The sequence below is a fragment of the Amblyraja radiata genome, chromosome 6 (assembly GCF_010909765.2).
Source record: "Amblyraja radiata isolate CabotCenter1 chromosome 6, sAmbRad1.1.pri, whole genome shotgun sequence".
In the NCBI taxonomy this organism is placed as follows: domain Eukaryota; kingdom Metazoa; phylum Chordata; class Chondrichthyes; order Rajiformes; family Rajidae; genus Amblyraja; species Amblyraja radiata.
The window spans coordinates 8,603,220-8,616,171 of NC_045961.1; the positions used below are offsets into that span (position 1 = coordinate 8,603,220).

A 12,952-nucleotide genomic window follows, 5' to 3' on the forward strand; every position below is an offset into this window, starting at 1 on the left:
CGGGGTCAGATCGCCCGGCGCGGGGGAACTGAGATTCCCGCCCCCGATACAGGAACTTGATTGCCCCGACGAGGCAGGCATGACCATCGGCTACGGGAGCCAAGATCGTCCCGTCAACGGAACGCTCGAGGCCCCCGAGAACAAAGAAGGGAAGATATTCGCCTTCCATCTCAGTGAGGAATGTGGAGGAGTCACTGTGGTGGATGTTTATGTAAAAATGTATTTTGTGCGTTCCGTTGCTTTATATTGGTGTGACTGTTTGGCAAATGAAATTCATCGTATGTTGCAAAGAAATACTTGGCTAATAAAGTATGATTATGATTAAACATTCTTGACCACTGCGTCACTTTCTGTTCCATCTAGAAAGTCATTCTATTCAAATAAAAGTTCCGCACTCTATGGAGCTTATTCCCTCTACGAGATGAAATGACCAATTTCATCAACTTCCATGGGAACTCGACTAGTCCACTAAAACGGCACCGTTTTATCGTGACTTGGGTTACATCTCTGCAATCAGAAGCCGAGAGACTTCAGAGATACAGCGCGGAAATAGGCCCTTCGGCCCAAGTCAGCGCTGACCAGCAATCCCCGTCACTAGCACTACCCTACACACTATAGACAATAGGTGCAGGAGTAGGTCCCTTTGAGCCAGCACTGCCATTCAATGTGATCATGGCTGATCATCCACAATCAGTACCCCGTTCCTGCCTTCAGCCCATATCCCCTGACTCCGCTATCTTTAAGAGCCCTATCTAGCTCTCTCTTGAAAGCATCCAAAGAACCGGCCTCTGAGGCAGAGAATTCCACAGACTCACAACTCTCTGTGTGAAACTAGTGGCAATTTACAATTTTACCAAAGCCAATTAACCTATCAACCTGCACGTCTTTGGAATGTGGGAGGAAACCGGAGCACCTGGGGGAAACCCACGCCAGTCACGGGGAGAACTTACACTCTGTACAGACAGCGCCCGTTGTCAGGATCGAACCTGGGTTGCTGGCGCTGTGAGGCAGCAACTCTACCGCTGCCTCACTGTGTGTTTTTGGGAACTACCACCTGAGGTAGCAAACATCCATACCTTCAGGGCCACAGCACACTATTATATCACAAGGGACTTTCAGTACGAATTCGCTTGCAGTTTCCACTTAAGTTCTGGGAACCTTCTGAATGACAGAAATGAAACTGCTTTGTAACAAAGATACAAGCATTGGGAGCAGGGGGAAGCACCAGCATGTGTTTCAGTAAAGATACATGATACATTGTGGGATGTGGAAATGGGGACTCAGCCCAGCACCTCCCTTCTCCCCTCCTCTCTTCCAAGCTCAAAGGCAAGCCAAGAGTTGAACTCTGTACAGATAAGGAAGACAGAACCTTTTTAATTCCGGGGTGGAACTATTAAAGAATTTGGGCAGCATGGTGGCGCAGCGGTAGAACTGCTGCCTCACAGCGCCATCGCCCCGGGTTCAATCCTGGCTACGGGTGCTGTCTGTATGGAGTCTGTACGTTCCCCCCGTGACCTGGGTGGGCGTTTCTCCGAGATCTTAGAACGGAGACGAGGAAACACTTTTTCTCACAGAGAGTGGTGAGTCTGTGGAATTCTCTGCCTCAAAGGGCGGTGGAGGCTGGTTATCTGGATGCTTTCAAGAGAGAGCTAGATAGGGCTCTTAAAAATAGCAGTCAGGGGATATGAGGAGAAGGCAGGAACGGGGTACTGATTGGGGATGATCAGCCATGATCACATTGAATGGTGGTGCTGGCTCAAAGGGCCGAATGGCCTACTCCTGCATCTATTGTCTATATCTTCGGTTTCCTCCCAAACTCCACACCCGCACGTCTTTGGAGTGCGGGAGGAAACCGAAGATCTCGGAGATAACACCCACGCAGGTCACGGGGAGAACGCACAAACCCCGCGCAGGCAGCGCCCGTGGTCCGGATCGAACCCGGGTCTCAGGCGCTGCAAGCGCTGTAAGGCAACTCTACCGCTGCACCCCATTGCGAAACATTTAAGTGGGACAGGCCCTTTTAGTGGGACAGGCCCATTAGACAAGCGCATGGTTTACAGGGATATGAGCCAAATGCAGGTAGGTGGGACTAGTGTAGATGGGATATGATGGTCCACACTGTACTATTCTATGACCAAAAGTCCAGTAAACCTGCGTCATGCATTCCTCACTCTTACACTCAATGTCCTGACCACGTAACGCAAACACACCATATGATCTTACATCATTCTGTTTAAACAATACATATATTCCGCCCACATTCCTATCAGCTGGCTCCAGATTCTACCCCTCACCCACAGAGGACAATGAATCTGCATTTGGGACAAGGGGAGGAGACGGAGCACATGGGGAAGGCCACGTAGAGAGCATTGCTATTGTTGTTGTGTTAACACCGAGTAGAAACAAGAGAGTTTAGCAAGACGCACAGAACTGCCAACTTCCTGCTTCATTTTCAGCCACAATTTGACGGTCAAAACACAGTCTCCGTAGTTCCCTGTTTGCTGCAGGCTGTAAACAACGCACTGCATGTTCCAAGGTAGACAAAAAATGCCAGAGAAATGACCAGCGGGTGAGGCAGCCTCTGTGCAGAGAAGGAATAGGTGACGTTTCGGGTCGAGACCCTTCTTCAGACTGACGTCAGGGGAGGGGGCGGGAAGTCCCCTCTGAAGAAGGGTCTCGACCCAAAACGTCACCCAATCCTTCGCTCCACAGATGCTGCCACACTCGCTGAGTTCCTCCAGCATTTATCAGTCTGAAGAAGGGTCTCGACACCCAAAACGTCACCCAAATGTACAGGGCCCTAATGAGACCACACCTGGAGTATTGTGTGTAGTTTTGGTCCCTTAATTTGAGGAAGAACATTCTTGCTATTGAGAGAGTGCAGCGTAGGTTTACAAGGTTAATTCCCGGGATGGCAGGACTGTCATATGCTGAGAGAATGGAGTGGCTGGGCTTGTACACTCTGGAGTTTAGAAGGATGAGAGGGCATCTTATTGAAACATAAATTATTATTAAGGGTTTGGACACGCTAGAGGCAGGAAACGTGTTCCAGATGTAGGCCATTCGGCCCTTCGAGCCAGCACCGCCATTCAATGTGATCATGGGTGATCATCCACAATCAGTACCCCGTTCCTGCCTTCTCCCCATATCCCCTGACTCCGCTATCTTTAAGAGCCCTATCAAGCTCTCTCTTGAAAGTATCCAGAGAAACGGCCTCTGAGGCAGAGAAGCCCACAGATTCACAACGCTCTCATCTCGCTGCTACCATCGGGAAGAAGGTACAGGAACCTGAAAACCGTGACCTCCAGGTCCAAGGGCAGCTTCTTCCCAGTAACCACCAGGCTCTTGAACCCTGCACAACACTCACCTCAGTAATTAAGACCTGCTATAGTCTCCTACTTTTTGGTTCCACTTTATACTTTGGTTGCCGTCCGTAGCCGCGACTACGGGGGGTCAGGTGCCCGACCATGGGTCAACAAGGGAGGAGGAGGACTGTCAATAGACAATAGGTGCAGGAGTAGGCCATTCGGCCTGCACTGCCATTCAATGTGATCATGGCTGATCATCCCCAATCAGTACCCCGTTCCTGCCTTCTCCCCATATCCCCTGACTCCGCCGTTATTTTTAAGAGCCCTATCTAGCTCTCTCTTGAAAGCATCCAGAGAACCGGCCTCCACCGCCCTCTGAGGCAGAGAATTCCACAGACTCACAACTCTCTGTGAGAAAAAGTGTTTCCTCGTCTCCTTTCTAAATGGCTTACTCCTTATTCTTAAACTGTGGCCCCTAGTTCTGGACTCCCCCAACATCGGGAACATGTTTCCTGCCTCTAGTATGTCCAAAACTTTAACAATCTTAAGGACATTTAATGGACATTTGGGCAGATACATAAATAGGAATGGTTTAGAGGGATATGAGCCAAATAGGACTTGTTTAGATGAGGCATCTTGTTTAAGAAAGGACTGCAGATGTGGGAAAAATCGAAGGGAGAGAAAAATGCTGGAGAATCTCAGGGGGTGAGGCAGCATCTATGGAGCGAAGGAATAGGTGACGTTTCGGGTCGAGACCCGAAACGTCACCTATTCCTTCGCTCCATAGATGCTGCCTCACCCGCTGAGTTTCTCCCAGCATTTCTGTCTAGCTTAGATGAGGCATCTTGGTCAGTATGGGTGTGGAGGGCCTGCTGCCATGCTGTGCGACTGAAGGCTGAGGAAGATGCCGACCAATGCTGTAGATATTGGGCGGCTCGGTGGCACAACGGTAGAGTTGCTGCCTCACAGCGACGGAGACCCAGGTTCGATCCTGACTATGGGTGCTGTCTGTACGGTGCTTGTACGTTCTCCCAGTGACCTGCGTGAGTTTTCTCCGGGATCTCTCTGTTTTCGCCCCACACTCCAAAGACATACTGGATTGTAGGTTAATTAGCTTGTATAATTGTAAATTGTCCTTAGTGTGTGTAGGATAGTGTTAGTGTGCGGGGATCGCTGGTCGGTGCGGACGCGGTTGGCCGAAGGGCCCGTTTCCACACTGTATCTCTAAAGTAATCTGAACTAAACTCTCAGGGATTAGAGAACAGAAGATAAACAAAACGATCGATGTTTATAGATCGGCCGACTTGGGGTTACTGAACTAGGCATAAGCTCAGGGGTGATCGCGCCTTTGTGGTTGCAGCTCCTAGACTGTGGAACAGCATCCCTCTTCCCATCAGAACTGCCCCCTCCATCGACTCCTTTAAGTCGAGACTTAAAACTCTATTCCCAAGCCTTTCTTTGACGTCCTCTGAGCGAGGGCTATATGTATGTAGTGATGTTTGTATTTAATCTATGAACCACTGTCGTTTGTTATACTATTCTTATACCAATGTAAAGCACTTTGGCCAACGAGAGTTGTTTTTTAAATGTGCTATATAAATAAAAGTGACTTGACTTGACTTGACAAAATGCTAGAGTAACTCAGCGGGACAGGCAGCATCTCTGGAGAGAAGGAATGGGTGACGTTTTGGGTCGAGACCCTTCTTCAGACTTCCGAGCTGCAGTTCCTTTCCTACACAGATCAGTATTTACACGCAGCGAGACATTTCAGAGTTAAGTTAACATTGTTCTTTGCAGAGTGGAAGGATACGGGTTGCTGAACATCCTCTTGAGGTCCACCTTCTCTTTACAGTACGGGCAGGTCTGCTTCTTCCCGACGATGCACCAGCCACGGATGCAGAACTCGTGAAACCTGGAGAGCTGCGGTTAAGGAGAACAGAGCGGAGGGCGCGGGAACGCGTGCACAAAACGACGAAGAGAGACCGCACGGCTGTAAACAACACGAGGGCAGAACGCCGCCATGTTCAAAGTGCTGGACACTGCCCAGTCCATCAATGGTACTGACCTGCCCACCATCGAAGGGATCTACAGAGAGTGGTGGACACTGCCCAGTCCATCAATAGTACTGACCTGCCCACCATCGAAGGGATCTACAGGGAGTGGTGGACACTGCCCGGTCCATCAATGGTACTGACCTCCCCACCATCGAAGGGATCTACAGAGAGTGGTGGACACTGCCCGGTCCATCACTGGTACTGACCTCCCCACCATCGAAGGGATCTACAGGAGTCACTGCCTCAAAAAGGCAGCCAGCATCATCAGTGACCCACACCACCCTGGTCACGCTCTCGTTTCACTCCTGCCATCGGGAAGTAGTGTACCTACTGAAGCCTGAAAACTGTAACGTCCTGGTTCAGGAACAGCTTCTTCCCCTACTGCCATCTGGCTATTAAATATTACAACCTCCAATAAGCTCTGAACTACATAGATGAGGGCATTAGTGTAGCCCTTTTGGACTGTTATTGTTTATTTGTTTTTATGTGTGTGTCTGTGTGTGTGTGTGTGCGTGCATGTATGTGTGTATGTGCGTGTGTGTGCATGTGTGTTTTTGTGTGTATATATATATATATATATATATATATTATATTATATATATATATTAAATTATATATATATATAAACACACACACACAACTTATTTATCTGGTTTGTTATATTGCTTACAGTGTACGATGTTTGCATTGTGTTGTGCTGCTGCAAGTAAGAATGTCCTGTTTCTATCTGGGACACATGACAATGAAACACTCTTGACTCTAGTGTAGGAAGGAACTACAGATGCTGGTTGAGGCCGCCGACAGACTGGAAGGATACACGTGGTTGCAGGAGAGCTTGTAGGTATTCTCTATGATCCCTTCTTCATTGACATCCACAAAGATTTTCTGTCCACAGACCGCACAGATCTCATTGGAGAGATGTTTGGTCGGCATTCCTGATGCATTGTAGTACTGTAAGGTACAGAGAGAAAAAACATTTAAAAAAAACAATCCTCGATAGAAAGAACTAGTTCCTGCTCTTCAAACACTCCCCCCCACCCCCCTCCTTTTATGACATCTCCACCCTGGGGAAAAAAAGGTTTGATTGCCTACCCTATCTGTGCCTCTCAACATCCTTGTAGTATAGCGTGGGCTCGCAGGAGTCCAGCTAAAAAACTAAGCGGCCACAAGTTGTGTGCTTGAGACATGTTTTAATCGGTAGATACAGCTCCCTACTCCTCAAATGGGCACGGGTGTTGTCCCGACCTTAAATACCCCAAAGAGTCAACCCCGTGACCTGCGCCTCCCACACCGAGACACCAAACTCCTCCCTCCAGAGCCTAGGGTTCGCTCTGCCAGTGGCCGCCACAGTAGCTAATATCCTCTAATCCAGGCAGCGTTCAGTACTCCAGGTGGGTACACGGAACGAGCTACCAGTCGAGGCAGACACATAAAGCTGGAGTAACTCAGCGGGTCGAGCAGCATCTCTGGAGAACATGAATAGGTGGTGTTTCAGGTCGAGCCCCTTCCTCAGTGAGTCTGAGGAGGGGAATCTCAATAGACAATAGGTGCAGGAGTAGGCCATTCGGCCCTTCGGGCCAGCACCGCCATTCAATGTGATCATGGCTGATCATCCCCAATCAGTACCCCTGTTCCTGCCTTCTCCCCATATCCCCTGACTCCGCTATCTTTATGAGCCCTATCCAGCTCTCTCTTGAAAGCATCCAGAGAACCTGCCTCTGAGGCAGAGAATTCCACAGACTCACAACTCACTGTGAGGCAAAGTGTTTCCTCGTCTCCGTTCTAAATGGCTTACCCCTTATTCTTAAACTGTGGCCCCTGGTTCCCGACCCGAAACGCACCCATTCCTTTTCTCCGGAGCTGAGTTGCTCCAGCTTTTCGTGTCTATCATCGGCCGTTCCTCCCTGCACTTTTTGCCAGAGGAGGTAGTTGAGGCCGGCACGACAACAAGGTACATTTGGATAGGTACGTGGATGGGAAAGGTTTGGTGGGATATGGAGTTGGTGGGCTTGAGGTATAAGGAGAGGTTGGGACTCTTTCCCAGAGTGAAGAAGGGTGAGGGGAGACTTTATAGATGTTTATAAAATCGTGAAGGACGCAGATAGGTAAATAGTCACAGTCTTTTCCCCCTGGATAGAGGAGTCCAAAACTAGAGGGAATAAAGTTTACTCTGAAGAAGGGTCTCTCGATCTAGACACAGTCTCCATAGTTCCCTGTTTGCTGCAGGCTGTAAACAATACTCCAAGGCAGACATGGAGTATTGCCGCCCCCTCCCCCGACATCAGTCTGAAGAAGGGTCTCGACCCGAAACGTCACCCATCCCTTCTCTCCAGAGATGCTGCCTGTCCCGCTGAGTTACTCCAGCATTTTGTGTCCAACTAAAGTTTACGGTGAGAGGGAAATATTTAAAGGGTTTTTACCCCAGAAAGGGTTTATGATAAACAGGCTGCCAGACAAGGTGGTAGAGGCAGGTACAATTACAACTTTTAACAAACGTTTCGACAGGGACATGAAAAGGAAAGATTAAGAGGGACAAGGGCCAAATGCTGGACAATATTCATACAGTGTGGAAACAGGCCCTTCGGCCCACCTTTGCCACGCCAGCCAACGTGCCCCAATTGTGAGCAATTTTGATAATACCTGCCTCAACTACCTCCTCTGGCAGATTGTTCCATACACCCACCACCTTCTGTGTAAAAGTGTTGCCCCTCGGGCTTCTATTAAATCTTTCTCTCCTCACCATAAAACCCATGTCTTCTTGTTTAGTTTAGTGACACAGAGCGAAAACAGGCCCTTCGGCCCACCGAGTCCGCATCGACCAGCGAACCCCGTACACTAACACTACCCGACACACACAAGGGACAATTTACACCGAGCCAATTAACCTACAAACCTGTATGTCTTTGGAGTGTGGGGGGAAACCGAAGATCCCAGAGAAAACCCACGCAGGTTGCTGGGAGAACGTGCAAACTCCGTATAGACAGCACCCGAAGATTATTAAGGGTTTGGACACACTAAATGCAGGAAACATGTTCCCAATGTTGGGAGAGTCCAGAACAAAGGGCCACAGTTTAAGAATAAGGGGTAAGCCATTTAGAACGGAGACGAGGAAACACTTTTTTTTCACAGAGTGTTGTGAGTCTGTGGAATTCTCGGCCTCAGAGGGTGGTGGAGGCAGGTTCTCTGGATACTTTCAAGAGAGAGCTAGATAGGGCTCTTTAAGATAGTGGAGTCAGGGATATGGGGAGAAGGCAGGAACAGGGTACTGATTGTGGATGATCAGCCATGATCACATTGAATGGCGGTGTTGGCTCGAAGGGACGAATGGCCTACTCCTGCACCTATTGTCTATTGAAGTCAGGATCGAACCCGGGTCTCTGGCGCTGTGAGGCAGCAACTCTACTGCTGCGCCACCATACTAACCCATGGTTCTTGATCCTTGAAATGGGAATCAGTTTACATGGGCATGCTGCTTAGCATGGAGAAGACGGGCAGAAGTGCCTGTCCCTATCTGGCTCAGTGTCACGTTTTGCTTAGGGATTGCTCAATTGACCGTCAGGGGGCTGACTAGTTCCATCACCGTCGGGAGCAGTGACTGCATCTAACTGTACGTGGAAAGGACATTAGTCATTGCTACAGTTATACCGAAGCTGCCCCTTGGCTCACTTTACCCCTATAGTAGAGGCCATGTAGTCAGCACACATCTCAGCAAAGTCACGGCTTAACACTCCGTAGTACAGCCCATAAAACAGGAGCGACACTCCGAAGTCCATCCCATCTTCAGGCTTTATTCTGCAGGCAAAAATAAATCATTAAATCCAATTTCTGGATATTCTATTTCTCGGTATTGAACCCCCCCCCCCCCCCCTCCCCTCCCCCCAGCAGAAACTCCCCTGCGACACTACGCCGACAATCGCATCAGTCAGACCGCATCTCCATTTCATAGAACACAGAATGGTACAGAGAGGAACAGGCCCTTCAGCCCATCTCATCTATGCTGTCATGAATCGCAATCTTTAACTCATGGTCTGTACACTGCGAGGTCCAGGAAGTGAGCGGGTAAGATCATCTCTGACCCCCCTCACCCTGGCCACAAACATTTTGAATCACTTCCCTCCGGAAGGCAACTCCAGACTGTCAAAGCTGCCACAGCCAGGCATTAAAATGTAAATATTTGATTAGTGTATAAATGTAAATCATTTGGTGTACATATAGCTGCTGGTGTACATATGGTGTACATATAGCTGCTAAATTTGTACAAGATAATTATAAGCAGTTGAATAAGGGGCGGGAATTAATAAGCTTTGGCTTCTTCCTGCTCCTTTTCGGACACATACGATTTCATTTATTTATAGATATTGTTTATGACACTTTATAAATATTCTTGTTTTGTTTTTTGTATGCTGTTTCACACTCGCTTTTTAGTCTTTTATTCTGTTCGAAATATAGAATTAAATAAATAAATAACACAGATTTTTATCCACGAGTAGTAGCTCTACTCAATAACCAAAAATCAGTAGCCTCCTTTTGCTCTGGTATTCACATGTTTAATCAATAATGTTTTATTATTAATGTTTAATGTTTTATGTATCATTCGTAACTGTCACTGTATGTCATGTTGTCACTTGTTGGCGGAGCACCAAGGCAAATTCCTTGTATGTGAATACTTGGCCAATAAACTTATTCATTCATTCATTCATTCATCCTTCTATTCCCTGCCTGTTCATCACCGTTAAAAACATTAGCTACGCAGTGGTGCTGGTTTCCAACGGGAACAGTGACAGACGCACCACACATCTCTGTCCTCCAGTTCCTGCGGACTTCCGCCGCTGGAAGTATAGGATTTTGGTGTGTGTGCTTTATCATCATTCCTTACAATGCTATGTATGACAGTGATTGCAACTTCTACTGAAGTGTGGATGGCCGTTGGCTCGCTAGAAGCTCATCCGCCCTTTGACAGGTCTTGTTTGTGGTCCTGCTGGGGGTCCACAGCCCCCTCCTCACCTGGCAAACCAGGTGGGGAAGACGGTTTAGTCGCCGACTGTCCGACCATGGAGCTGGTAGCACGGGATTACATGGTACCCATGGCGGGGGGGAACTCCCCACGACCTGGCCTTCAATGCCTGCTCATGCCTCTGTCTAAATGCCTCCCTCCACCACCAGCCCTGGCAACACGTTCCAGGTATCTACCACTCTTATATAAAAAAGACCTGTCCTTTTAAACTTTGCGGCCTGTAACCTGAAATCATCCGGCCCGCAGGCGGATTTTGTTTCCAGTGAACATCCGGCCCGCCGAGCGCGGCCGAGCTCCGGCTGTACCGCATCCTGCGCAAAGCCGCCGGCACAGCCGCGCACCTTCTGTGAACACGTTTAAGAAAGAAGTGCAGATGCTGGAAAAAAATCAAAGGTAGACAAAAATGCTGGAGAAACTCAGCGGGTGAGACGTGCAAGGATTGCACGAGACTGCCTCACCCGCTGAGTTTCTCCAGCATTTTTGTCTACCTTCTGTGAACACGTAATTTGATGCCTGCCATCCGGGGCGGGATCCGTGTGTACACGTGATAGATGTGGTCCGCCATCCGCTCACAGACATGTGTCCCGGCCCCTATGCAGACCAAGGCTGCCCACCCCTGCCTTAAACCTATGTCTGCCAGCATTGGAAACTTACACTGGTGAAAAGACTGATCACCCAATGATTTTCAAGCACAGTCACTATTCTACTGCAAGGAATGGTCACAAAGTAAGCTGGTACCCGAGTGAATACGTTTGTGTGAGAATCAGCCAGAAATGCTTTATACTTGGTGAGTTCACTTCCTCAGAGAGAGGCTGCAAATGTTGTGTCTTTCAAACAGAAACTCTTATTATGAATATTACTCGTTCCATTTGAACTTTCTCAAGAGTGGTTAAAACCCTAAAAAGCTCCAGCCTACAAACCCCGGGCAATGTCATTCTGCGACAGTGTGGTTAGTGGTTACTGCGCCCAGGTTCGCAGTGACTCAGCAATTTGGATTCACAACTGGCATACGATCGAAGGCACACAGTGTGTCGTTTGGGCTGGAGGCCTGTGACTGGCACTGTCCCTGGGGGATCAGTGCTGGGACCTCTGTCAAGTCAAGAGTGTCTTATTGTCATATGTCCCAGATGGGAGAATGAAATTCGTACTTGCTGCAGCGCAACAGAATGAATGAATGAATGAATGAATACGTTTATTGGCCAAGTAGTCACATACAAGGAATTTGCCTTGTATGCTCCGCCCGCAAGTGACAACATGACATACAGTGACACACAGTTAAGAATGACACACAAAAGATTAATAATAAAACATTATTGATTAAACGTGAATTAAATAAAATACCAGAGCAAAAGGAGGCTACAGATTTTTGGTTATTGAGTAGAGCTACTACTTGTGGGGAAAAAAGCTGTTTTTATGTCTGGCTGTGGCGGCTTTGACAATCCGGAGTCGCCTTCCAGAGGGAAGTGATTCAAAGAGTTTGTGGCCAGGGTGAGAGGGGTCAGAGGTGATCTTACCCGCTCGCTTCCTGGCCCTTGCAGTGTACAGTTCATCAATGGAGGGAATGGAGAGAATATGTGAATATGTAAACGTAGTACATAACTGGGGAGGAGAAAAACAAGTTCAACAAATAACTAATATAGTGCGGTAATAATATAGTCTTTTGAAGTTCAGAGCACAGAGCTTATTTGTTGTTGTGTTTAATAGCCTGATGGCTGCAGGGAAGAAGCTCCGCTTGTGATATATATGAAAACGCTGATCAGTTCAGTTTAGTTTATTGTCACGTGTACCGAGGTACAGTGAAAGGTTTTTGTTGCACGCTATCCACTCAGCGGAAAGACAATACGCGATTACAATCGAGCCGTCCACAGTGTACAGATACATGATGGGTTGGTTTGTACGTTTGCAGACTTTGGTGAAATTAAGTTTGTCCAACCTCGCATCATAGCTGACAGTGAAGATGGTCTGAGCCTACATCGAGACATGGATACGGGCGAAGAGATGGCAGATGGAGTTTAAGCCGGGCAAGTGCGAGGTGTTGTACGTTGGGAGGTCAAATGTAAGGGGAAAGCAAACGGTTAATAACAGCAGTGATGCACGGGTGGACCTCAGGATGAAAGTGCAACAGAAATACATAGAGTGGTGAAGAGGACGTTACGCATGCCTCCTCAGTTGGGGCACTGAAAGCAAGAGTGATGACTTCACGTCGTAGCTTATCACGTCACGCACGTGTTAGACCGCATTTAGAGTGTTGTGCCAAGTTCTGATCACCGTACTATCAGAAGGATTCATCGGCATTAGGAGGGTGGAAGAGAGGTTTACCAGAATGATGTCTGGATTAGAGAGAATTAGCTATAATGTGAGGTTGAACAAACTTTGCTCTGCAGAGGTTTGGTGGGGGGGGGGGGGGACGGTCTGATATAAGATTCTGATGCAGGCACAAGGAGCTGTAGAGGTTGCAATCATGAACAAAACGGCAAGTGTTGGAGGAACTCAGCGGGTCAGGGAGCATTTGAAATTTGACACATCCATTCCCTCTATAGATGCTGGCTAATGGGCCTGTCCCACTTAGGCAATTT

The 12,952-nt window shown here is 48.2% G+C and overlaps 1 protein-coding gene across 2 annotated transcripts in view; it reads right to left on the reverse strand.

Annotated features, from left to right (window-relative positions):
* Positions 1–12,952, reverse strand: part of rnf121 (ring finger protein 121) — a 44,408-nt gene that overhangs the window by 2,940 nt on the left and 28,516 nt on the right. For both annotated transcript variants that reach the window (XM_033022159.1, XM_033022158.1), the window contains 3 exons: positions 9,034–9,154; positions 6,180–6,313; positions 5,119–5,220 (listed from right to left, as the gene is read on the reverse strand). In XM_033022159.1, coding sequence (XP_032878050.1) covers positions 5,119–5,220; positions 6,180–6,313; positions 9,034–9,154 — 357 coding nt within the window. The remainder of the gene's footprint in view (positions 1–5,118; positions 5,221–6,179; positions 6,314–9,033; positions 9,155–12,952) is intronic.